Source organism: Macaca mulatta, chromosome 17 (genome assembly GCF_049350105.2).
Source record: "Macaca mulatta isolate MMU2019108-1 chromosome 17, T2T-MMU8v2.0, whole genome shotgun sequence".
Classification (NCBI taxonomy): Eukaryota; Metazoa; Chordata; class Mammalia; order Primates; family Cercopithecidae; genus Macaca; species Macaca mulatta.
Window position 1 is genome coordinate 74,131,678 of NC_133422.1, and position 26,605 is coordinate 74,158,282.

Here is a 26,605-nt window from a genome sequence, read left to right on the forward strand (position 1 = left end):
GAGTAATAAAAGCAATCTGTTCCCTTTTATTCTTTTTCCTCATGCTATTTACACATTTCCTGGTGTTCACACACTAGATATGTGAGTCATGCTGAGTCAAGCCCATTGGCCCATGGGCACTGTGGCCTATGCTATTCAGTTGCCTTCTGTGTAAGTACATACAAAGATTAGATGAGAGTGGGCACCTCATGCATATGGATTACAGTTGTTTCAATCCTCGTTTGCAATTCTTCAAAATTTCCTGCCTTAGAATTCTGCATCCATGGCCTTTGCCAGTGACATTGCTTTATGAGAGTAGGCAGAGTGTATGTGGCTTGGCTGATGGACTGTGGGTGGATGTGACAGTGTGCCAGACCAAGGCCCCGAGAGATATGACATGTGTCTAGTCATCCTCTCATTCTACAACTACATGCAGGAAAAAGAGAATGCCTAAGACTCTGCTACTCCTCCTGCCTGAGCCCCAGTGTGAATATTTGTGGGACAGAAGTAAAGCAAGCGCTATAGCCTTGGAGCAAATCTTTCCAGTTGACCTCAGGGTAGATCAGCTGAACTGCAGTTAACCTGCAGACGAGGAGAATGAAAGCTTATTGTAAGCCGCTGAGTTGTTGAATGTTTCATGATTTTTTTTTTTTTTTTTTTTTTTGGCAATAGCTGATGAATACAGGGCAACAGTATGCATGAAGCTAATTAGAAAATCCCCCCAAAAGTTATACTGAAGAACACAAAGACTTTCCAGCTGGTAGAGAGAGGAAATGCAGTAAAGACACAGACAAAGCTGAGGTGCTATGGAAAAAGACACAGAGTGGTTGCTTTTCACCTAGAGTAAGTTTGGACTTCCCAGCCTTTTTTGCTTATAGCAGCCTGAATTCTCTGAAACATTAAAGAGCTCACTGTCTCTGTTCCATAGCCTTCATGCCTTTGAAGGTTGGATCTCCAGAGAGTGGAAATGGAGAAATGCTGAGACTTTCCACAGGAGTCCCTATATCTAAATCTAACCAGGCCGGAAGGTAAATTCAATTCACCTTTACAAATGAGACCCTGGGAGTGGATGGTGGAACTACCCAGCATCCACTTTCATTAGAACCGTCTGGGCCTTTCCTTTTCACCAAGACATGGAGCTCATAGGAGAAGGTGAGCATTTTATGAAAATTACTAATCCATTGAATTATTACCATCTCTCAAGTAAATCTCTAATCTACACAATCTCGTCTGATTTTTCTCAACAGCTCAGTGAAAAAGGTGCTATTTTTAGCTGCATTTTACATATGAGGAGACTAAAATATATATCCTAAGTCATTTGCTTGAGGCCACACAGTTAGTAAATCCAGATGCTTAACATCTCTACTCTAGCCATATTATGCTACTTGTTTTTAGGAAGCAGTGGTAGACACCAACTCCTGCCCTAGAAAGATTTTCATTATCCTAGGCAAGAAGATACAGTCCTTGAAATAAACAATTCACAGCAAATAAAAAAATTACTTTGTTTTGTACTTTACTTATAGCAAACATGGACAAAATGCATTTCTTCCTTGCATCAGGTGTTTTTATTCTCTGCTGGGCTTTGTTATCTCATCTTTCTCCCCTGGGATTCTTTTTTTCCCCAGCACTCCTTTCTATGCCTTTAGTACTCACCATTTTCCTTCTCCCAATCCCTCAAAATATCCAGAGCAGCCTAATTCACTTATTTTACAAATATTATGAGTGCTTATTATGGGCAAGTCATTTTAATTTTGTAATGGACAATTACAACATTTCAGTTGTATTAGTATTTCTGGGGATTGGTTGCCAATGGCAATCAGCACACTTCAGTACCTGATACCTGTCCCAGTTCCAGTCAAAAGAACTTTCTCTCAAAAGTGACTTAAAAACACAGTCCAGTTAGTTCCATGCATTTCTGTCAGCCATGTCACACTTGAGCAGTCCTTGAACAGTTGGGCCTCGAGCACCACATTCTTGCACACTTTCATCACTGTTTTCACAACCTCTTTTCTCCATCCCTTCCCATGGTGCATCCTGAAACCTCTGTCCATTATAAACAAATTCCTTTACATTTTTAACCTCTTCCTTTCCACCGTCTCTTTTCTTTCAGTCTATAAAACATGTTCATGGAGTTCCCTCCGTCTTTAGTATCCACCATTCCAGAAAGAAATAAACATTCCTTTACCTAGCAAAGTATAAGCTTCCATACTAAATTTTGCCTTCTTTCCACTGTTTACGTTGAGTTCCCTACATTCAGTCTCCACTTAACTTCCCAGTTACTCCTCATTCTATATCAGTCTGTCTTCTCCTCCCATGAAACTGCATATGGATTTATGAGTTGCTAGATCCTCTCCATCTTGATCTTATTTGACTTCTTACTTGATCAAGCCGTGGTTTGTGATGTTCTCTCCCTTCTTGGCTTTTGTGACACCACCTCACTTAGCTCTTCTTTTCTTCTAGCAATTTTTTTTCATCTGCTTCATGTGTACCTCCTCCTCTAGGTCTTGTAAATATTGGGGGTTCATCAGGATTCTATCCTTAGCCTTCCCTCTTCATGTGCTACATGTGCTCTCTGAGGAATCTCTTCCATATATATGGTTCTCACACCTATGTCTGCAGCCTAAATGACTCTTCTGTGCTTCAGATAGCAGATATCTGTCTACAGGATATTTCCACTTTGATATTCCATAAGGTCAAAATGTCAAAAACGAATTCAACTTCTTCTTTTGTCTTATAAACCTGTTCCCAACCCCATATGTTCAATCTCAGTGTATCACACGGCCATCATCTTTGTTGCTCAGCCCAGAGACTTGGAGTCTCCTAACTGTCCCTTTTATGCCCAATGTTCTCCATGCTTCCAATTTATCCTCCTCACCATCGTAAAAAAGATCATCAAAAACTGCAAATCTAATCATTTTACTATTCCCCATCCTTATCCCTGTCCTCCTCCTCTCCCAACCTCTTTCTCTCAAACTTTCAGACATTTCAGTGGCTCCCCAGCACCTCACAATGAAGTTCAAAGTTCTTACCATGCTCTGAACTTTGTTATTCAGACTCCTGCTTTGATTTCTCCTATTTTCCTTAAAACCGTTTACATTCTAATCACTTCATGATCCTTGCCACTCCTCTGAGTACTTATTTTCATGAATTGATAGTCATGGGAACTTTAAAAATATAAGATATTAGGAAACAGAGTGGATAAAGCAGAAAAGAATAATTATGGAGGGATGGCAAGATGTTTGTCAACATGCTAGCTGCAGAAGTTTACATAGAAAATAGGAGCTGTGTTCAAAAGACCCGCTCTGAACAGATGCTGTACACTGGGTCACAGCAACAAAGACTGACAGAGTTGGGATGGGTCATTGACTTCTTCAGACCACAGCACAGCTCTGGTGCCCTGAAGGTATAGGGTAGAGGTAGGGGGATAATGGGGACTGAGTAACCCCAGCATAGCAGTGCTTTCACAGAGGCCACTATGATGGGAGTGAAGACCATGGTGAAGGGTCCTGATGAGTTTGGAATGGAAGAACATGAGGGGAGTAGTTGAGACCAGATATTCTAGAGGATTACCAGGTATAACTGGGAAAGATAGAGAAAGAGGGGTGATATTCAGGAGTTATGCAGGTGGGGACTAGGTGGCAAATTACATGTCTACTGGGTTGCAAGGAAAACTGAAGCCATCTAATGGGGACTCCCTTAACTCCACTGCCAAATCTAAAAGTAGAATGAACTTTTTTCCCCCCACCTTGATTGTTTCTACTCCTGTCTAAGGGCAGTTCCTATAACTGTGCTTCAGATTTTTTCTCATCCTATCTTTTTGGCTGCCTTAAACTATCATTATTGCTCACTCTGTCTTTTTATTGACACTCCTTTCTGTAGACATTTAAACATAATTCCCTGGCTTCCTTTTATCCCACCTGACTTTCAAACTACAATCCTATCTCTCTTCTACCCTTAAAAAATCTTCTGAAAAAACTTGCCTATACGCTCTCTCTTTGTCCTTACCTTCCTTTGACTCCCATATTCATCATTAAAAAGCAAGCAGGCAGAGGGAGGTTACAAGATGGCTGAATAGGGACAGCTCCAGTCTACAGTTCCCAGCGTGAGCGACACAGAAGATGGGTGATTTCTGCATTTCCAACTGAGGTACGGGGTTCATCTCACTGGGGCTTGTCAGATAGTGGGTACAGACCACAGAGCAGGGTGGAGCATCACCTCACCCAGGAAGCACGAGGGGTCAGGGAATTCTCTTTCCTAGTCAAAGGAAGCCATGACAGACAGTACCTGGAAAATTGGGACACTCCCACCCTAATAATGTGCTTTTCCAACAGTCTTAGCAAACGGCACACCAGGAGATTATATCCCACGCCTGGCTCAGAGGCCCAGAAGCTTGAACTGGGTGGAGCCCACCGCAGCTCAAGGAGGCCTGCCTGCCTCTGTAGTCTCCACCACTGGGGGCAGGGCATAGCTGAACAAAAGGCAGCAGAAACTTCTGCAGACTTAAATGTCCCTGTCTGACAGCTTTGAAGAGAGTAGTGGTTCTCCCAGCACGGAATTGGAGACCTGAGAATGGACAGATTGCCTCCTCAAGTGGGTCCTGACCCCTGAGTAGCCTAACTGGGAGACACCTCCCAGTAGGTACCGACTGACACCTCATACAGCCAGATGTCCCTCTGAGACAAAGCTTCCAGAGGAAGGATCAGGTAGCAACATTTACTGTTCTGCAATATTTGCTGTTCTGCAGCCTCTGCTGGTGATACCCAGGCAAACAGGGTCTGGAGTGGACCTCCATCAAACTCCAGCAAATCTGCAGCTGAGGGTCCTGACTATTAGAAGGAAAACTAACAAACAGAAATGACATCCACACCAAAACCCCATCATCAAAGACCAAAGGTAGATAAACCACAAAGATGGGGAGAAACCAGAGCAGAAAAGCAGAAAATTCTAAAAATCTGAGTGTCTCTTCTCCTCCAAAGGAATGCAGCTCCTTGTCAGCAATGGAACAAAGCTGGACAGAGAATGATTTTAACGACTTGAGAGATGAAGGCTTTAGATAATCAGTAATAACAAACTTCTCCGAGCTAAAGGAGGATGTTTGAACCCATCGCAAATAAGCTAAAAACTTTGAAAAAAGATTAGACGAATGGCTAACTGGAATAAACAGTGTTAGAGAAGACCTTAAATGACCTGACGGAGCTGAAAACCATGGCCTGAGAACTACATGATGCATGTATAAGCTTCAGTAGCTGATTAGATCAAGGGGAAGAAAGGGTATCAGTGATTGAAGATCAAATGAATGAAATGAAGCAAGAAGAGAAGTATAGAGAAAAAAGAGTAAAAAGAAATGAACAAAGCCTCCAACAAATATGGGACTATGTGAAAAGACCAAATCTACGTCTGATTGGTGTACCTGAAAGTGACAGGGAGAATGGAACCTAGTTGGAAAACACTCTTCAGGATATTATCCAGGAGAACTTCCCCAACCTAGTAAGGCAGGCCAACATTCAACTTCAGGAAAAACAGAGAACACCACAAAGATACTCCTTGAGAAGAGCAACTCCAAGACACAAAATTGTTAGATTCACCAAAGTTGAAATGAAGGAATAAATGTTAAGGGCAGCCAGAGAGAAAGGTCAGGTTTCCCACAAAGGGAAGCCCATCAGACTAAGAGCGGATCTCTTGGCAGAAACTCTACAAGCCAGAAGAGAGTGGGGACCAATATTCAACATTCTTACAGAAAGGAATTTTCAACCCAGAATATCATATCCAGCGAAACTTAGCTTCATAAGTGAAGGAGAAATAAAATCCTTTACAGACAAACAAATGCTGAGAGATGTTGTCACCACCAGGCTTGCCTTACAAGAGCTCCTGAAGGAAGCACTAAACATGAAAAGGAACAACTGGTACCAGCCACTGCAAAAACATACCAAACTGTAAAGACCATCGATGCTAGGAAGAAACTGCATCAACTAACAAGCAAAATAACCAGCAAACATCATAATGACAGGATCAAGTTCACACATAACAATATTAACCCTAAATGTAAATGGGCTAAATGTTCCAATTAAAAGACACAGACTGGCAAATTGGATAAAGAGTCAAGACTCATCAGTGTGCCGTATTCGGGAGACCCATCTCATGTGCAGAGACACACATAGGCTCAAAATAAAGGGATGGAGGAAGATCTACCAAGCAAATGGAAAAGAAAAAAAAAAAAAAAGCAGGGGTTGCAATCCTAGTCTCTGATAAAACAGGCTTTAAACCAGCAAAGATCAAAAGAGACAAAGAAGGCCATTACATAATGGTAAAGGGATCAATTCAACAAGAAGAGCTAATTATCTTAAATATATATGCACCCAATACAGGAGCACCCAGATTCATAAAGCAAGTCCTTAGAGACCTACAAAGAGACTTAGACTCCCACACAATAATCAGGGGAGACTTTAACACTCCACTTTCAACATTAGACAGATTAATGAGACAGAAAGTTAACAAGGATGTGAACTCAGCTCTGCACCAAGTGGACCTAATAGACATCTATAGAACTCTCCACCCCAAATCAACAGAATATGTATTGTTCTTAGCACCACATCACACTTATTCCAAAATTGACCACATAGTTCGAAGTAAAGCACTCCTCAGCAAATGTACAAGAACAGAAATTATAACAAACTGTCTCTCAGACCACAGTGCAATCAAATTAGAACTCAGGATTAAGAAACTCACTCAAAATCACTCAACTACATGGAAACTGAACAACCTGCTCCTGAATGACTACTGGGTACATAATGAAATGAAAGCAGAAGTAAAGATGTTCTTTGAAACCAATGAGAACAAAGACACAACATACCAGAATCTCTAGGACACATTTAAAGCTGTGTGTAGAGGGAAATTTATAGCACTAAACGCCCACAAGAGAAAGCAGGAAAGATCTAAAATTGACACACTAAATTCACAATTAAAATAACTAGAGAAGCAAGAGCAAACACATTCAAAAGCTAGCAGAAGGCAAGAAATAACTAAGATCAGAGCAGAACTGATGGCGATAGAGACACAAAAAACTCTTCAAAAAATCAATGAATCCAGGAGCTGGTTTTTTGAAAAGATCAACAAAATTGATAGACCACTAGCAAGGCTAATAAAGAAGAAAAGAGAGAAGAACCAAATAGATGCAATAAAACATGGTAAAGGGGATATCACCACTGATCCCACAGAAATACAAACCACCATCAGAGAATACTATAAACACCTCTTCACAAATAAACTAGAAAACCTAGAAGAAATGGATACATTCCTGGACACATACACCCTCCCAAGACTAAACCAGGAAGAAGCTGAATCCCTGAATAGACCAATAACAGGCTCTGAAATTGAGGCAATAATTAATAGCCTACCAACCAAAAAAAGTCCAGGACCAGACAGATTCACAGCCCAATTCTACCAGAGGTACAAAGAGGAGCTGGTACCATTCCTTCTGAAACTATTCCAATGAATAGAAAAAGAGGGAATTGTCCCTAACTCATTTTATGAGGCCAGCATCATCCTGATACCAAAGCCTGGCTGAGACACAACCAAAAAAAAGAGAATTTTAGACCAATATCCCTGATGAACATCAATGTAAAAATCCTCAATAAAATACTGGCAAACTGAATCCAGCAGCACATCAAAAAGCTTATCCACCATAATCAATTTGGATTCATCCCTGGGATGCAAGGCTGGTTCAGCATATGCAAATCAACAAACGTAATCCAGCATATAAACAGAACCAAAGACAAAAACCACATGATTATCTCAATAGATGCAGAAGAGGCCTTCGACAAAATTCAACAGCCCTTTATGCTAAAAACTCTCAATAAACTAGGTATTGATGGGACAGAATCAAAATAGTAAGAGCTATTTATGACAAACTCACAGCCAGTATCATACTGAATGGGCAAAAACTGGCAGCATTCCCTTTGAAAACAGGCACAAGACAGGGATGCCCTCTTCACCACTCCTATTCAACATAGTGTTGGAAGTTCTGGCCAGGGCAATCAGGCAGGAGAAAGAAATAAAGCATATTCAGTTAGGAAAAGAGGAAGTCAAATTGTCCCTGTTTGCAGATGACATGATTTCATATTTAGAAAACCCCATCGTCTCAGCCCAAAATCTCCTTAAGTTGATAAGAAACTTCAGCAAAGTCTCAGGATACAAAATTAATGTGCAAACATCACAAGCATTTCTATACACCAATAACAGATAAACAGAGAGCCAAATCATGAGTGAACTCCCATTCACAATTGCTTCAAAGAGTATAAAATACCTAGGAATCCAACTTACAAGGGACGTGAAGGACCTCTTCAAGGAGAACTACAAACCACTGCTCAACGAAATAAAAGAGGACACAAACAAATGAAAGAACATTCCGTGCTTATGGATAGGAAGAATCAATATCGTGAAAATGGCCATACTGCCCAAGGTAATTTATAGATTCAATGCCATCCTCATCAAGCTACCAATGACTTTCTTCACAGAATTGGAGAAAACTACTTTAAAGTTCATATGCAACCAAAAAAGAGCCTGCATTGCCAAGACAATCCTAAGCCAAAAGAATAAAGCTGGAGGCATCACGCTACCTGACTTCAAACTATGCTACAAGGCTACAGTAACCAAAACAGCATGGTACTGGTACCAAAACAGAGATGTAGACCAATGGAACAGAACAGAGCCCTCAGATATAATACCACACATCTACAGCCATCTGATCTTTGACAAACCTGAGAGAAACAAGAAATGGGGAAAGGATTCCCTATTTAATAAATGGTGCTGGGAAAACTGGCTAGCCATATGTAGAAAGCTGAAACTGGATCCCTTCCCTACACCTTATACAAAAAATTAATTCAAGGTAGATTAAAGACTTAAACGTGAGACCTACAACCATAAAAACCCTAGTAGAAAACCTAGGCAATACCATTCAGGACATAGGCATGGGCAAGGACTCCATGTCTAAAACACCAAAAGCAGCAGCAACAAAAGCCATAATTGACAAATGGGATCTAATTAAACTAAAGAGCTTCTGCACAGCAAAAGAAACTACCATCAGAGAGAACAGGCAACCTACAGAATGGGAGAAAATTTTTACAATCTACCCATCTGACAAAGGGCTAATACCCAGAACCTACAAAGAACTCAAACAAATTTACAAGAAAAAAAGCAAACAACCCCATCACAAAGTGGGCAAAGGATATGAACAGACATTCTCAAAAGAAGACATTTGTGCAGCCAACGGTCACATGAAAAAATGCTCATCATCACTAGCCATCAGATAAATGCAAATCAAAACCACAGAGAGATACCATTTCACACCAGTTAGAATGGCAATCATTAAAAAGTCAGGAAACCACAGGTGCTGGAGAGGATGTGAAGAAATAGGAACATTTTTACACTGTTGGTGGGAGTAAACTAGTTCAACCATTTTGGAAGGCAGTGTGGTGATTCCTCACGGATCTAGAACTAGAAATACCATATGACTCAGCCATCCCATTACTGGGTATATACCCAAAGGATTATAAGTCATGCCACTATAAAGACACATGCACATGTATGTTTATTGTGGCACTATTCACAATTGCAAAGACTTGGAACCAACCCACATGTCCATCAATGATAGATTGGATTAAGACAATGTGGCACATATACACCATGGAATACTATGCAGCCATAAAAAGGATGAGTTCATGTCCTTTGTAGGGACATGGATGAAGCTGGAAACCATCATTCTGAGCAAACTATCACAAAGACAGAAAACCAAACACTGCATGTTCTCACTCACAGGTAGGAATTGAACCAGGAGAACACTTGGACATAGAGTGGGGATCATCATACACCAGGGCCTATTGTGGGGTGAGGGGAGAGGTGAGGGATAGCATTAGGAGAAATACCTAATGTAAATGATGAGCTAACGGGTGCAGCACACCAACATGGCACATGTATACATATGTAACAAACCTGCACGTTGTGCACATGTACCCTAGAACTTAAAGTATAATAATAATAATAATAATAATAAAAGCAAGTAGGCAAAACAAAACAACCACCTTCCAGGGTTACCAATGGCTTCCTTATCGTAAATTCCAAGGTATATTTTATGTTTCATTGTCTTACTTTGCAATCCTTGATACTGTTTGTCATTCCCTCATTCCTAAAGCCATTTTATTTTATTTTTTTACTTTGACCTCTTTAACTCCCTTTCTTGTTTTCTTCCTACCTTTTTGACTGCCCCTTCTACTTCTCCTTTGCAGAATTAGCCTACACTACCTAGATTAAATGTAGAGCTGCTCATTCTATATTTGATCTCTAGAGAGTCTAATTCTTACCTATCAGTTAAATTTAGATTTCCATATCGATATTTCTCAAATTTTATGTCTTTGTATGCAGCCACACTGGCCTTTCAGCTCTTCAAATGCATCATTTTTAGTCTCCCTATATTTTTGCACAAACTGTTCATTCTATCAAGAATAATACTCCCCACCTAGCAACTCTTTTTCAGTTTTCAGATCTCAACTGAACTTCTTATAAGAAGCCTTTTCTCACATCATCCTAGGTCAGGTTCATTTGCCTTGCACTCCCATAACACTGTCTCTTTCCTTCAGAGCGTTTAATTTACAGTTACGAGTTTTTTCTGTGTCCTCCCGTTTCGGATGATTTCAACCTTCCTGATCTATGGTAAAGGCAGAGAGAGCAAAGCAAACAGTTGTTTTCATCGTCATCCACCTTTTTGAGGTAGGTGAGATCTGCCATTTCTTAGTCTAGAGTCTCTTTTAGTTAGCAATACTGGTGGAAGTTTAAAAGAAGCAACATGCATGTGGCACTTACTGGCACTGGTTGCAGTGAAACAATTGGGAGAAATGAGTCTGCAGTGCCTCCAGAAACTCTCAGGTGAGCACACTCAATTTATTCCTTTTCTATATCTCCAATTCTTGCTTTCCCAAGTTCATTCTTATCAGGGAGCACATATCCCTCCAGGGCATTTCTGCATGTCCAATATGTTGCTAGTTAGATGTTATTCTGCCTTTGATTACTTTTTTTCTGTTTTCCAAATTAAACTTTTTGAGATATTTTAAATTCACAAAGATGTAAGCAATAACATACAGAGATCCCATGTGTCCTTTTCCAAATATCCCCCAATAGCGTTGTCATGCAAAACTGTAGTACAATATCACATCCAAAATACTGACAGTGATACAGTCAAGATACAGAATGTTTCCATCACCATAACGATCCCTCATGTCGCCCTTCTACAATCCCACCTACTTCCTTCCCACCCCCACCACCTTCATAACCCCGAGCAACCACAAGTCTGTTTCTCACTTGCATAATTGATTTCTGTATGTTTATCTTTTTTGGTTTTGGAGTTTTTGCTTTTTTTTGAGACAAGGTCTCACTGTGTCGTCCAGGATGGGGTGCAGTGGTGCCATCATGGCTCACTGCAACCTCTGTTTCCTGGACTCAAGCGATCCTCCTACCTCATCCTCCCAAGTAGCTGGGATCACAGGCATGTTCCACCACACCCAGGTAGTTTTTGTAGTTTTTTGGTAGAGGCGGTGTAAGGAACATGGAAGTACTTTGGTCAAGGATAGGCCGAGGTAAATATCCAGAGTGACTCAGCGAGTCTAGAGTGCAGGTGTATAACTTCACTTGTTATCATAGCCACATAGACGTAACAGAAAGGAGTTCACCACCATAGCCATAACATAGGGAAGGTTCATCACTTGGCTCTATGCCACTATTGTCAGTGAAAGGTATAATTGCCCTGTTGACACTGTGCAGGCACACTGGCACCCAGAGAAAGAGAGAGAGCCAAAGCTGTCCGTCTTTGCAGACAGATAGAGGGGAGCCAGGACACAGCTTGGCCCACTCGTGCCCAAAGAGAGAGAGTTTAGCTGCTGACCCCGAAGGCAAGGGAGAGAGAGAGAACTGGCTGCACAGCTCTGTGTGGGGGCCGCCTGACTAAGCAGCCGAGACAGGGCGGAGAGAGCTGTTTATGAGAGCTGCTGAATAAAATCATCTTTCACCTGTCTATGGTTCCCCAAGTGTTCTTTCTGCTCATCTACCCACTCCCTTGAACCTCAGCATGGGCTGGAACCTGACCCTGGGCATGACATTTGGCATAGTCATGAAACTGACAGACAGGGTTTCATTATGTTGCTCAGGCTGGTCTTGAACTCCTATACTCAAGCAGTCTGCCCACCTCAGCCTCCCCAAGTGCTGGGATTACAGGCATGAGCCACTGCGCCTGACCTGTATGTTTATCTTTTATTCTGGAAACTTACTGAGCTTACTTGTTTTACATATTGGATTTTGTATGTAAACAATGTTATCTGCAAATAGGGAGTTTTAATGTTTTAACTCTTCCTTTCCAATCTCTATTTTTCCTTTTTGCTTTTTATCACATTAGCTACAATTTCCAACACTATGTTAATTAACAGACGTAAAAGCAGACTTCCCTGCCTTGTTTCCTATCAGAGGGAAGTAATTCAGTCATTCATTATTAATGAACATTAGCGGTAGCTTTTTTGTAGGTGCTTTTTATCAAGATGAAGTAGTTACCCTCTAATTTCTAATTTCCTAAGTTTTATCATTTCTGTATCACAAACACTGAATTTTGTCAAGTGCTTGTTCTCTGATTGATACAATCGTGATTTACTTTTATTCAGCCTGATAATACAGTAGTCAATTCTAAAATATTAAACCAGATTTCTATCTCTGGAATAACCCTCATTTGGTCTTTAAAAAGTATTGCTAAATTCTACTTGCTAACATTCTGCTAAGGATTTTCACATCTATATTCATAAGGATATTGGCCTGTAGTTTTCTCACTTGTACTGTCTCTGGTTTTGGCAACAGAATAATTCCAGCTTTACAAAATGAAGTATTCTCTCCTTTTCTATTTTCTGGAAGAGATTGTATAGAATTAGTGTTAATTCTTCTTTAAATATTTGGTAGAATTCTCCAGTAATTCTTCCATCCCCAGACACTCTGATGTTATTAGCATGTAGCATGACCCAGGCGTGGGGATTTTAAAAATCTCCCCGGGTGATTATACTTTGCAGTGTGGGAACCACTACCTTATTGTATAGAGTGAATATGGCTAAGCCTATTATTATTTCATCTGTGCTTACCTTGTCTGCCTTGATTACACCTGTAATCCTAAGGCAGGACCAGGTCAACCTTTTTTTTTTTTTTTTTGAGCATGGATTGATTGATCAACTGATTGAATATTAGGCCCTTATGTGCTTATGATTAACCAGTGTTAACAGATAATTACTGTATTGGATTGGAATTTCTTTTTAGGGGGAGATTTAAAATTATAAACTCATCTTCCCTAATGGTTATACGTCCTTCACACTTTTAAAAAACAAAGGTGGGGGGCCGGGCGCGGTGGCTCACGTCTGTAATCCCAGCACTTTGGGAGGCCGAGGCGGGCGGATCACGAGGTCAGGAGATCGAGATCATCCTGGCTAACACCGTGAAACCCCGTCTCTACTAAAAATACAGAAAAATTAGCCGGGCACGGTGGCGGGCGCCTGTAGTTCCAGCTACTGGGGAGGCTGAGGCAGGAGAATGGCGTGAACCCGGGAGGCGGAGCTTGCAGTGAGCTGAGATGACGCCACTGCACTCCAGCCTGGGCGACAGAGCGAGGCTCCGTCTCAAACAAACAAACAAACAAACAAACACAAAGGTGGGATGAGAGTTTGATGAGGGCTATATTGGAGACAGAGTACAACATACCAAAATTTGGGGATTCAAATGTGGTAGAGAACATTGGTTTTCAGTATTTTTAAAACGATGGATCCTTTACATCAAATGAAACCTGACATAGAATCCCAATACAAGACCAGAGACTCTGGTAAAATCTTAGGTAGGAACCTTTCCTTCCCTCCCCCAACCCTTCTTAGGGCCATAAAATCTGGAGGCATGCTGTGGTCGACCACAGTTACATCTCCACACAGGAAGGCCCTTTGTACACACACTGGGAAAATTGCCAGGTACAATTGGGCAAGAGTGGTCACAGGTAAGTTATGTAAACATAGCATAGAAAAAATCTTGGAATGTTGAACCTTGACATTAGGTCGCAGGGTATGGTTATGCCCTTATGTGATAACATAAATTGTGCTGCTTTTCCGGCAGGAAAGAAAAAAAGGAGTACCTTAGTACCCACTCAGATTGCTGATCATTACCTCTATTTTGAGGGCTCCCCCAGGAGGAACACGAGAGAGAGACCTTGAACAGATGTGCTCTTGGATGCACCCTTTTCTATGAAGTTTTAATGTCACTTGATGATCAATAAACCTTATCAGTTGGAGAAGCAGCCAAACTGGACTACTTGCTTCCAGGCAGCTTATAACCTAAAACAGAACTTTCACAAATGCAGGATTAAATTTGTCACCCATTTTCCTCTTCCCGTCTATGATACCTTAGATGGCTCTATTTTGTAAGCATCCCAAATTAAGGATTCTCTCTGCTTCACTGGAGATCTTGACAAAGCAAAAAAGCCCCTTCTTCTTTCCATTAACCAAAATGGTTGTTTAGGATTCTATACGATTTTTAATATATGTAGTCTTCATTTTAGTATGACAAATGAGGGCTCATGATTAATAATCAGATCAGTAATCAAGAATATTTTTTGCCGAGTTGCCTTTTTGATTTTTTTGAAATTACCTCAGACATAACCACTGTTAAGTGCCAGTCTCCTTCCTAACATTCCTTAATTTCTGTTGTTGATAAAAAATGTAAAATTGGAACATTATTCAACTACTTTGACAATTTCTAACTCCAACATTATAAACATATAATTTTTAAGTATTTCTTAACATTTCCAATTTGAAAATACAGGAAATTTTTCAAGTCTGAAGTCATAGATAATAACCTTCAGAAACTGGTTTGAAATGTCCTTGACATTATGAATATTTACCTGTATTTCCAGACAGATTTGGTTTATATATCTCTGGGATAAACAAAAAACATTTTAACATTAAAAGTTAAAAGTTATAAAGATTATCTCCCATATCTTTCAATAGATACTCATGATGAGACTATCAAAGGTTTCTTGACAATTTATAAAACATCTGTAGTTTCAAGAAAAAAAAATCTGCTATGGTATACAAAATCCTGGCAATTATATATTGTGTAAAATATCCATAATAGTGTCACTACTACAGCAGAGCTTAACCACTGTATTAGGCATAATTTGGTTTCTGTTATGAATATGGAATAAATTCAGTAAGTTCTAACACATTTCAGAAAAAATAACTTATGCTGTTAACAAAGCAAAATTATTGCTTAGGTATTTATACATATCCGCTTTGTAAAAGAAAATGCAAAATGTATCACGAGTTTTAAAAACTATATATATTGACCATGAAGTTCTGAGAATATATCATGAATAATCAAAGGCATGATGTTCACAGCATTGTTCATACTAAAAAGTGGAGAGGTTAAGTTCCCAAAATGAGAACTGATTCATTACATTGATTCATCTTCAAATAATGGAGGAACCATTAAAAATAGTATCAATATCATAAGGGAAAAAAGGTTACAAGGCAGTAGAAATTATTTAATTCCAGTTTTAAAATGTCTGGAGATCATTTATAAATGACAGGCTATCATATTACCTCCACACTTTTAAAAATGTTTAGCTTCTCCACAATATTACATGATTAAAAAGAAGATTAAAGGACAAATTCATTCATTGTGCAGAAATACTTTTCAGATAAGTGAAGGCTGACAACATGCTTAATCTGCAACTACTCCACGGGGGCTGGCCATACATGTTTGTGTGTATATACACAAACATGTAACTTTTAAAAATAATTGTACCATTATTAACCAAAGTCCTGTACTTCACTACATCTCTTTTAACTAGACTTTTATCAAATTTGTGATCTGTAGATGAGAATGTATTTTCTTGCAGCAGCAGTGTCACGTTACCATGTCACAGATGACAGAAAATACATACGTGATGAAAATTGAAATAATTCATCATTCAATAAACTATATAATATGAAATGAACATGCTGAATGATGGAAAAGCAGGCCAAATCAGATCGGGGGAAAAATGGTCCAGATGAACTGTGGAAATTACAGAAGTTCTGAAAACTTTCAACAGCTTTGCAAATTGACATTATAAGCACTTTGTGTCTAATTGCACTTCAGGAACTATGGTATTCCTTCTTTAACATCAGAATAGTATTTTTACACTTATCACTTACAATAAGAATTTTTTGGCTGCCAAGCGGAATAAGAAAAACTTCCAAGCAGTAAAGGAGTCAGGAACTGGGGGAAGGGTCATGAGGATTTGTGTATGTGTGAAAGGAGGAGACATTAAGCCAGTGACATATTGGTGCCAAAATTGACTTAATACAACTTAAAATGGAGGGTAAAGAGGGGAAGAGGAAATGTGAAGTCATTTCTTTGTATAAACATTCTCAGAATTCTCAATAATGTAATGCCTAATGAATGCAATTTTTTTCCAGTATAAATTAATATAACTGATGCAAGATGTAGGACAATTTTAAAACATTAACTGTTTTTAGTAAGACTTTTATTTTAAAAATTTTCAAAATATAAAAATAATAAATATGGATTTAACAAAACATAATTCAACTATAAATAATAAAAATGTTGACAACCCCACATAAACATTTAATACTATAAACATTCTAAGCATACAAGAGTAGTTTTCTAGTTCAAGTTTTATCTTTTTTCAGTTCAAGTTGTATTATCACTTTAAAAAAATAAACAAAAAAGCTGCTACAGCTTAACCAATTGCTTTCGCTCCACTCAAAGAGCAGGGAAATTTTTTCCCCATGCCAACACACATTCATGAAATGGGATACTTATGGGCACAGGTATTTAAAACTGGAACAATCCAGTCTCCAAACAAGAAGACTCCTTTGGTGTTTTTCAATTCAACAGTCCACAGAAATTGAGTTAAAATAAACCACTTATTAGAAGAAATCTTGTGCCAGACAATATGTTCTGAAGTAGCATCACACCCAAAACAGGTTTAACCTTCTGAGAATGAAAAGCAGGCATCCATGAATGCTTTGATGATACTTAAAACATTCTATCATGTGAACATTCATTAAGGTGCTGGAAGGAAATCTTGGGGACAAAACAAAAAAATCGACACATCAATGCAAAAACCTACAATGCAATAATACATCTCTTTACAACTCACCAAATGTTCTATGAATATTTAAGAATCACTATGCCTCCTCTTGAGTGATGGATATGGGAATTTAAAGCAAAGCAGGATTATGTATTTTAGTATTAGAAAAGTTTTTCATTTGAAATAAGGGAAAAACAGCCATGCTGAATGAGTTTTTGGATTCTAGCCAAATTAACTGCCTTCCTCTTAACAAAACAATTTTCTTTTTGGGAAGCTGGGCACAAGTAAATATAAGGTCATTCTGCATCATATTCTTAAATTACAAAGTGTTTCTAATGGGCTGAGCTCTTTATCCACACATCAGAGACCACTTTTATAATTATGCTGCTGCTACATTATCAAAAATCACAAGCAATCAGATTAAAACCTAGCAGAGTCTGAACAATGGGTTCAAAAATGATATTGAAAGGTTTTATAGCACCAATGACTTTTTCCTAAGACACTTGAGGGGCCTGTATCATTTTAAAGTATGATTTATCTTGTAAACAAGACCAAAAATATTCAGTTGATCTGTATTTTGAGCATAAATATTTATAAACTCTATTTTTAAAAAAACAAATATAGCATGACTAGAGCAGCTTAATAGTGTAAAATCTAAGTATATTGAAAAATATAAAGATATATAAAAGGCTTTCATTATGCAATCATGCAGAGGAAACTGCTTCATTCAATTACACAAAAGTGATTCTGTACAGTTATCTACAATAGCTCCATGAGAATCCTACTTAGGAAAATAAAATAATGAAAACCTTATCTTTAATTAATCAACATATGGGGATTTAAAATATGTAACTGACTAGATCTCACAGCAATTTTCAAAAAGCGCAGTGATCTTCGTGAGAGTTAAGTCATCTTGACTTCTGATTCTCAACGGTATCTTCAATTTTGTTTTGCTTTGTTTTTAATTTTAAAAGCAAAAATGAAAAACCAAACCCAACCAAACAAAACCACCAGGATGACAAAGCTACAGGTAGTGGCATGTGGTCCATATCCATTAAGCAATCAACACTGTTAACACCAAGTATAGTGTCTTCAGACAATAGTCTTTACCCTAGCAGTAAGCCACTGTAGTAGGGCAGAAAATTCTTTGTTCAAAATTAAAAATACTCAACTATTTTGGGAAAATATTAATGAACACCCTGTGGCTAGTTTGCAAATGTGAACCAAAAGTCTTAACAATTTAAAAAAAAAAAAAAGTGCCTTGTAAGCTACCAGGTCCTTAAAATATTAGAAGACTTTCTAAATGATGTATTTTCTTTAACCAAGCCTAGAATTAACCATGCTGTGTCCAACCAATGTGGATCAAAACAGATAATTTACATTATGACTGATGTGTTTATTACATTCTTTTTATTTTTCATGACAAATGCAATGCATACTCAAGGGGAAAAAAAATTTGCAGAATATTCAGCTTTGCACCAAAAAAAAAAAAAAAAGAAAAGGTGATAAAGATAAAGGTAGTATGACTGGATAAAAATAAAAATGAGGGTGAATAAAAATCAGTGTAAATTGCACTTTTCTAATATAGCTACTACCAAGTATAGCTTCCAACTTTTTAAATGCCTCCTGAGAATCTATGAAGGAATACTCAGAAACTAAGTGAAAACATTTCTTATGGTGCCCATTATAGAAAGGATATTGTGGGTACATATTTAGGATGAGATTTAATCATATTCTTTATAAGTAATTCCAAGCCATATTAAGCCATACTGCTTATAAATAATTTGGACATACACTTCTTAAAATGGGTAAAAACTAGTCTTTACCAATTTTAGGCACACGACACTATTTCCTCTTGCTTTAAAGGTCGTCTTTGATGTCTTGATTGAAAAGTCCAAAAAATGTGAAAAAATTATGTTAAGACATACAATAAGTTTTAAAAGACTTATAATCTACAGATTATCATTTGTCACTTGGAAGAAAATTATTTTCTTTGTTGGCTTTGAAGAGTTAAGAATTTTTAAAAAAATATTTGGGTAAATGACCTTGGCAACATCATCAGAAAGTATAGTCAGAAGAAATGCACAAGCTATTACAGTACATAAAAAAGTACTTTATCATCTATTCAAAATTATTTTAAGTGGCTATCCTACTCCCAGAAATACATCTTAAGATCCCCCCAAAATTAAAACCAAACTCATGTTTAACTTTTTAATTCATTTTCATTTTAAATTGTTCATGCTAATGAACACAGTAGTATATGGCTTTACAGATTTCCTAGACACAATCCTCAATTTGGCTCAGACTGAATATACGTCATCCAAGAGAACTTTTTCATTCCTTCTTAAGGTGTTTAAAAAATAAATGGCTATAAAGTACGGGGAGAAAACATTTAAGAATAAGGTCAGAGCACACATTCAGATACACTTTGAACTCAGATGTACTCTTAGAGAACTGTAGAGATAAAATGCTAATTATAGTACATGTAAACATCTGTTCAAATTGATAAAGAGTGAACATAAAATAATAGGATGATATTATTGTAACAGTCGTCTCCAGACAGGAACTGGTCTTGCTCTTGCAGTCACAAAGCTAAGGGAATTCAGGCAATGATGATCTCTCTCTGCTGGAAAAAGAGAAGACTATTAAAAAAAACTTTGAAAATAGCAAATAAATCTAAAACTTGAATCACATCATAAATTGACCTCCAACTTTTCTAAACATTAAAAAAATCTATTTGAGAAAGAAATCAAAATCAAAGTTGCAGGAAAATTACACAAAGCTTTGGGCTAAAATGATTTTAACAAAACCTCTCTGCATCATGCTTCCTTCAAACATTAGGCTGCAAAAGATCACAGCATACAACATATCTATGGTCTAAAATTTTCATTAGAAAAACTAGTAACTGACATGGAAAATTTTCACAGAGATGTGGGTAGGCAAAGAAATTTTAAGAAATCATGAACAAATTCCAAGACTTTGTAAATAAAAATGAAAACAGAAACAATTTTCTTAAGGTTTCTCAAAGATGTCAAAGTAATTGCAAGATACATCTAATTTCCTTAAACTCCATATGATAATCACTTCATTTGTTAATCACATTATATGACGTAAAAGTATACTAAGCACAAAGGCCCACAGTAAAAATAAAAGGAATACATGGAAATCAGACAGTGCCTGGTATATAAGGAGAGGCTTACTTTGGATAATGGGAAAATGAGTAGATGGATGAAATAAACAGTGAGGGAGGAATTTAGGAAGTAGCAAGTATAAAAAGTAGATACAAAAAAAAGTAGAATTTTAAAATGCTTTTAATTACATTAAGTAACAAGCACATAATATGGATAAACGGCAAGAAAGTTAGGTGTTTTTCTACTACGCAAGTTTGATGTTTTTCATTAGCAATTATTGGGAATGGCAGTCATGTTTACCAGTTTCTTTCCTAGGATTTTTAGGTAGCAATTTTGGAAGATTATCTGTTGTCATCTGATAGGTATATAATGATCAGAAAGGAAAAATTTAAAAACTGCTCTTCTCTAAAGTCCTGTATACATACCTTTGAGCAACTAGGCAGTTCAAGAAGTTAACAGGAACAAGGTAGTTCCTGAAATCTGGGAAAAGGAAATTTTCTTCTTGTCTTACAAATATTGTACACTAGTAATTTAATTATGCATTAAATTTTCATTTGTAATTTATAGTATTTTATAAGAACTAGAAAAGCCCCGAGAGAAAGACCAAAAAGTTAACTAAGCCAGAATTTCACGCAGGAAATTTTTGTTTTAAAAGGCTAATACAGACTTTTGTAAGTGGGGCGGGGTGTGTGTGTCTGTGTGTGTGTGTGTTGGGTGGAGCTTACAAAATTTATATAAATTCTAGAAGAACTAAAACTAGTTTTCTATCATTAGTCTACATTGTAAGGGGGAAAAGAGAAAAAACATTGATAAAGTTTGCTTCATACTCTAAAATAGCCAGTGATATTTCAACATACCAAATAAGCAACTGTTGCTTCCTTTTTGAACCCTTATAGGCAACGGTTAGTGTTCCAAGTAAGAGTGGATAGAGTCCCCCAAAATCAGTTCTAGTAAGAAGACATTTCTTTCCATTAAACTTAGCCACACTTTCTACAGGAAATCAGCTAAAACAGTGAAGTCCTGTCTTTAAACTATTAGTTGTCATACTTAATCAAATCACAATAAAACAAAAGCTATGGAATATTCTCCCATTCCTGCAACATGTTTTCATCGAATGCTTGGGTATCAGTTAAATATAAATTTTAATTTGATATGTTACAATTATCCAGTAACATTTAAAACAACAATGCTTAAGTAGAGACACAAAATATTGCGTGAAATATGTAAAACGACAACTCAACCATCCCTTGAAATAATCCTAATCAATCTTTTAACCAGTAATACACAATGTTCCTCAATTTTTTCCTGTAGGAAGAGGCGACCTACATTGCTGTCCTCAATCCTTTTCCAACTCCCAACTCAGCCTGCAGCCCAGGTCTGTACTAAAGCAAAATAATCCGTTAGGAGAGCTGCAGAATTAAAAATGTGTTTCTAGTTTTAGGTAGCATATATATATATATATATATATTTTTTTTTTTTTTTTTTTTTTTTAAAGAATAAACTGAGATGGAAAGGAGAATTTAAATCCATACTGGTGAGAGAACTGACTGTATCTGCATTACTAGCAAGTACTTCTACTTTAAAACTCTGAATTTAGACAGAAAATGAAAAGTTACAATTGGGAAAAGGAAGTGCTAGTGAATACAGAAGTTCATCTCTATTTTATAGGCTGAAAGTGATTTGTGCTGGCAAATGCAAGCATGTAGGAACACTATACACAAAATTGTACCAAGAGGCATCATATAAATTATCATAACCAAATCCAAGTTGTTTCCAATGATAAAATGATAGAAAACAACAACGACAACAGGGAGAAATGGCTTATATTAAATTGTTTTGTATCAAACACTAATATAGTACCAGGGAAACTACAGATGTAAAAGGGACCTTAGAGATCATCTAGTCCAACTCTTTTTACTTTACAGACAAGGAAACCACCCTGGATAAGGCAAGAGACTTGCCTAAGGCCACAGAGTTAAGTTGCAGAACTGGGACCAAAAGCTAAATCTCTTATAAACCTTGTCTAGTATTCTAAACTAGGTCACCTTTGGATATAAAAATTAGTGGGATGGACTAGACTGGTGACTCTTAGCATTTCTAATCATACACACTGACAGAAATGAAAAGTGTATTTTACCTCTGAAACAGACTACAACATTTATTACCCCAAAATATTAATGCCTTACTAAATGTTCTGGAAACTCCACTAAGTCTACATATGTGTATACCTCCATCAGTACTTGTTACCCCACCAGTGACAAACTTGAACTGTATCAACTGCTTAGCAAAATGCTCCCAGTGACTCAGGATATCTTCAAGAGATTTTTGGAAAATTGATAAGAATTAACAAGGGAGGTATCTGTCACTCTATGATTGGATATTTAAATATGCATTCATTCATTCATTAATTCATCCAACAAACATTTGAGTGCCCACTATAAGCCTGGCTTTGTGATAAGCACTAGAGATAAAATGATGAATAAGACATGGTCCACCTTCCTAGAGGAGCTTGTAATCTAGTGGGGAAGACAGACATAAACCAGATAAATTATATTACAATGTAAGTACTGTAACAGAGATATGAACAAAGTGCTGTATTAAAAGGGAGGGTATAAGTATGAACTGGCGAATGACCAAGTAGAATGTCTACTACTTTTGTGCGTACCTTTGAGGCAAGAACTACCATATTTACTATAAACACAATCTCATGTTCCACTCCATCAATAATTAGGAAAGCAGCAACAACACAGAGTTTAAAAAAAAAAAAAAAAAAAAAAAGTTGGCACTGAAATCAGAATACTTGAATTCAAATCTATTTTCATCCACTAGCTATGACTGGGCAAATCATTCCATCTCTATTAGCCTAAGTTTCCTTATCTATAAAATGGAAATTAACAATTCCTTCCTAAGTTTTAAATAAGAACATATGAAAGTACATGTAGAGTACTAGTATTTATAAACAAGTAAAATATTCAGTAGCAACTTAATACTAAGTAATATTTATAATTAAAATCATATTAATACTATGATAATATAACTGTAAACCTAATTAATGTTCGTAAGATTTAATCTCCATTCTTTGGGACCACACTGAAACATATTTGTCTTCTGATTCATTAAAAGCAACATGGCTTAAAATATTTTAAGTTCTAGGTTACTTGGAAATTTTAGGCTAGGAAAACAGATTAGCTATTCATGGACTGAAATAAACAGAATATGTATTTTCAGTTACATTATAAGGGAATTTTTAAATTTTTGAAATATCAGGCTAAAACATACTAATCAAATTATAAAGCCAAAAATCAGCATGGAGATTTAACTGGCCTTTGAAAGATTTACTTTCTTTATAATACCTGTTTGGTGTAAAGAGAAGAAACGTGAGCCTCTGCCAATTTGGCACCTTTCACGACTACTAAAAAGAAAAGAAAACAAACTTACCTAATGAATCAGAATAGCACATAGTCAACATACAAGAGACTACATAAAAATAGATCTTTGATTTAAATATATAAGTAAAAATAGTGACTTTTTCAGCAAAGTCACTATTTTGACAACTGAAATCTGATTTTGAAATTTTAAATATAAACGTATACACGAATTGCAAGGCAAAGCATTTCTATGAAATAGTGTTACCATCAAGAAAATACACACAACTTCAACCCCAATTAGTGGGGTATGGGGAAGAAGAAAAAGAACAGCATCCTTAAGTTACTCCACTGGCAGAAGACTATGGTGGTGGTGGAACAACAGCTTTTGATTGTGAGGACCCCAATATGGAAGAAAGTAATTTTTTAAATGTGATTTTTTTAATATTATCACTATCATCTTAAGAGAGGCAGAAACACTTGCAATCGAAATGAATTTTAAAATATAAATATGTAATCTCCCACCCCCATTCTACAAAGAATGCATTCATTTCCTGGAAACTGCTGTATCAACTTGCAATGATGATGTTCACTTGCAAAAGAAATCCACTTAAAAAAATCACAGTATTGTTGCAAACGTCAAAGATTTTTATACAAGTATAGGAAGTACACACTTAAAATATCAGACTGGAACACTTACCAAACAGTGTTTTCCTAAAGTAGTATCTATAGTACATTTCTTTATTCATTTATCTTCAAATGGTCAAGTTTTCTTTCATACATCCAAAATGTAATGTGATGTTTTCTTATTCACCAAATGTTAGCTCTACTTGTAGTCTGGTTCCAAACTAATCAGCCTGCTTTTAAATTTTAAGACATTTGTTGAAAATTTATAGGATCAAACCAAACTCAAGTGGTATAATTTTTAAACATTGGATTGTACATTATTGTAAGGGTACCAGTAACCATTATTATTAAGAATAAATTAGTGATTATAGCTCCTTTTGTGATAATTGGGGGGAAGGGTAGATCACCATCTGGAATGGTCTATTTTAAGTTTTTTCTTTTGTTTTTTCTTTTCTTTTCTTTTCTTTTTTTAAATCAAGGAACATTGTCTTGGCTTTTTTTTTTTTTTTTTTTTTTTTTTGTCATTGCTTTTTTCTTTTCTTTTCTCTTTTTTTTTTTTTTAAGAGACCATTCCACTTTATTATAACATCCGGATGCATAAGGACTCATGTAAAGCAGTCATACACCATTATCATTAAAACCCATATGGTAAAATACATACACAGTCCAACAAAAGGCTAATACATAGTAAAGCCTAAGCATACTACTATGTAATATTATAATACATAACTTGGAGACTTTAGTTAGAGTACTATGTTATCTATTCAGTTTTGAAAACATTCATTAAGATTTTAAATGCAAATTCATTCCTTATTTGGAATAAAACAAAATCCTCTAAGTTATAACAAGTATTGGTCATAAGTTTTCAGACCTATTCATTAAATTACAAAGAACCCAAAGAATTCTGTAATGTCCAGTAGAAGTATGTAATAAAAACATTGCATATGTTTCTAGTGTGATGTCTTTAGCAATTGTTTACTGAAATAAAATGCAAACATCAATCTTTCAAAATACAAGATCAGAAGGTAGTTTTCTTCTTTTTTGTCTATTTGTGAAATCCATCTTCATCACATTTTACCAAAAATTGTTTTTACAAATATGTAAAAGTACATTAGATAATACTAATGAAACACAGGTAGAGTTCTAGCATATGTAGATCAATGATCAGTCAAATCATCTTCTCCAAGAACGAGATTCATTGTCCTCTTCTTCTTCATCATCATCTTGAAGTAATGAGTCATCCACCAAAGACTCTTCCTGAAACTTTAGGTTAAAATGTATTTAGGAATTTACCCAAAAAAAAAAGAAAAGAAAAAAAAGGTGACACTTTTAAATACTGATCTCTCTCAACAGAGTTGAATACAAAAGGCATTTTTATAGCTAGAACATTCACAAAACAAGGAAAAGCGACATTTAACCACTCGATGGTTTCTCTATATGATCTATTCTATTGCTTGCATGAAACACACTAAACAAATTATCAAATTAAGCCTTTGTACATGCCATTTTTTCCTGCCTCTCTTTAGCAAATTACGCCATCTTCTGTAACTTTAAAATATTGGTCAAACTTTTTTAAAAAAGAAAACAGTAAGTTTTCTCTAATTTACCCTCCTAACCTTGAATACTAAAATCAACCAATGACTTGTATAAAATTCTACCAGGATTTATATTTATATTTATTTTCTGCTGTATGCAACAAACATTTTCTAATATTGCATTCCTTTCTTTTCCCCATTCCCTTCATAAACACTTCTCAGACTGCTATTTCAAACTTTTCAAAATACCTAATACCAGGAGCTCTCCTGCTTTTCTCCCCATTCAATTCAAACTCATGGAAGGACAAAGGTATAATCTAAAATATAAAATGACAAATCATGTATATGAGTTTCAAAATATACATTTTTATTCTTGCATTTGACTATGGATATGTATAACAGCCTTGAAATGCTCTTCAAACAAAATGAAGTGCCACTATGAAGGTAAAACATGGAATCATTTAGTTTCCCCACCTTACCTTTATTTCTTAAGTTAAACTTTCTCCTAAAGTTTATTTGGTGATTAAATAAGAGTTGTTTACTTTTAAGTTTTTGCTTTCAAAGGGTTCTACCACTTCACTGGCCCGTACCTCTTAGCCATCAGACTAATTGTTGTTACTCAAAGAAAAATGCACACTTCCATTTTTCCTGATGCTTATCCCTCCATCTAAAATACCTCTCAATTATATTCCCAGCTCCAGTTCTAGATTATGAAAGCTATTTTATTGCTCAGGGCCCAGTTCCACTGTCAATACCTCCTTTAAAATTTTCCGGGATGGAAACAATCACTCCTTCCTCTGAGTTTCCAGAGCATGT

The 26,605-nt window shown here is 36.6% G+C and overlaps 1 protein-coding gene across 33 annotated transcripts in view; it reads right to left on the reverse strand.

Moving 5' to 3' along the window:
- Positions 1–19,328: 19,328 nt before the first annotated feature.
- The window catches only part of RBM26 (RNA binding motif protein 26), a 92,345-nt gene continuing 85,068 nt past the window's right edge, over positions 19,329–26,605 (reverse strand). For 22 of the 33 annotated variants that reach the window (XM_015121294.3, XM_077973808.1, XM_077973820.1 and 19 more), the window contains one exon: positions 24,641–25,517. In XM_015121294.3, the coding sequence (XP_014976780.1) occupies positions 25,428–25,517 (90 nt within the window). In that variant the 3' untranslated portion in view covers positions 24,641–25,427. Of the gene's footprint in view, positions 19,758–24,640; positions 25,518–26,605 lie in introns of those variants that run through there. The other 11 variants (XM_077973821.1, XM_077973825.1, XM_077973819.1 and 8 more) reach the window with 1 other exon arrangement.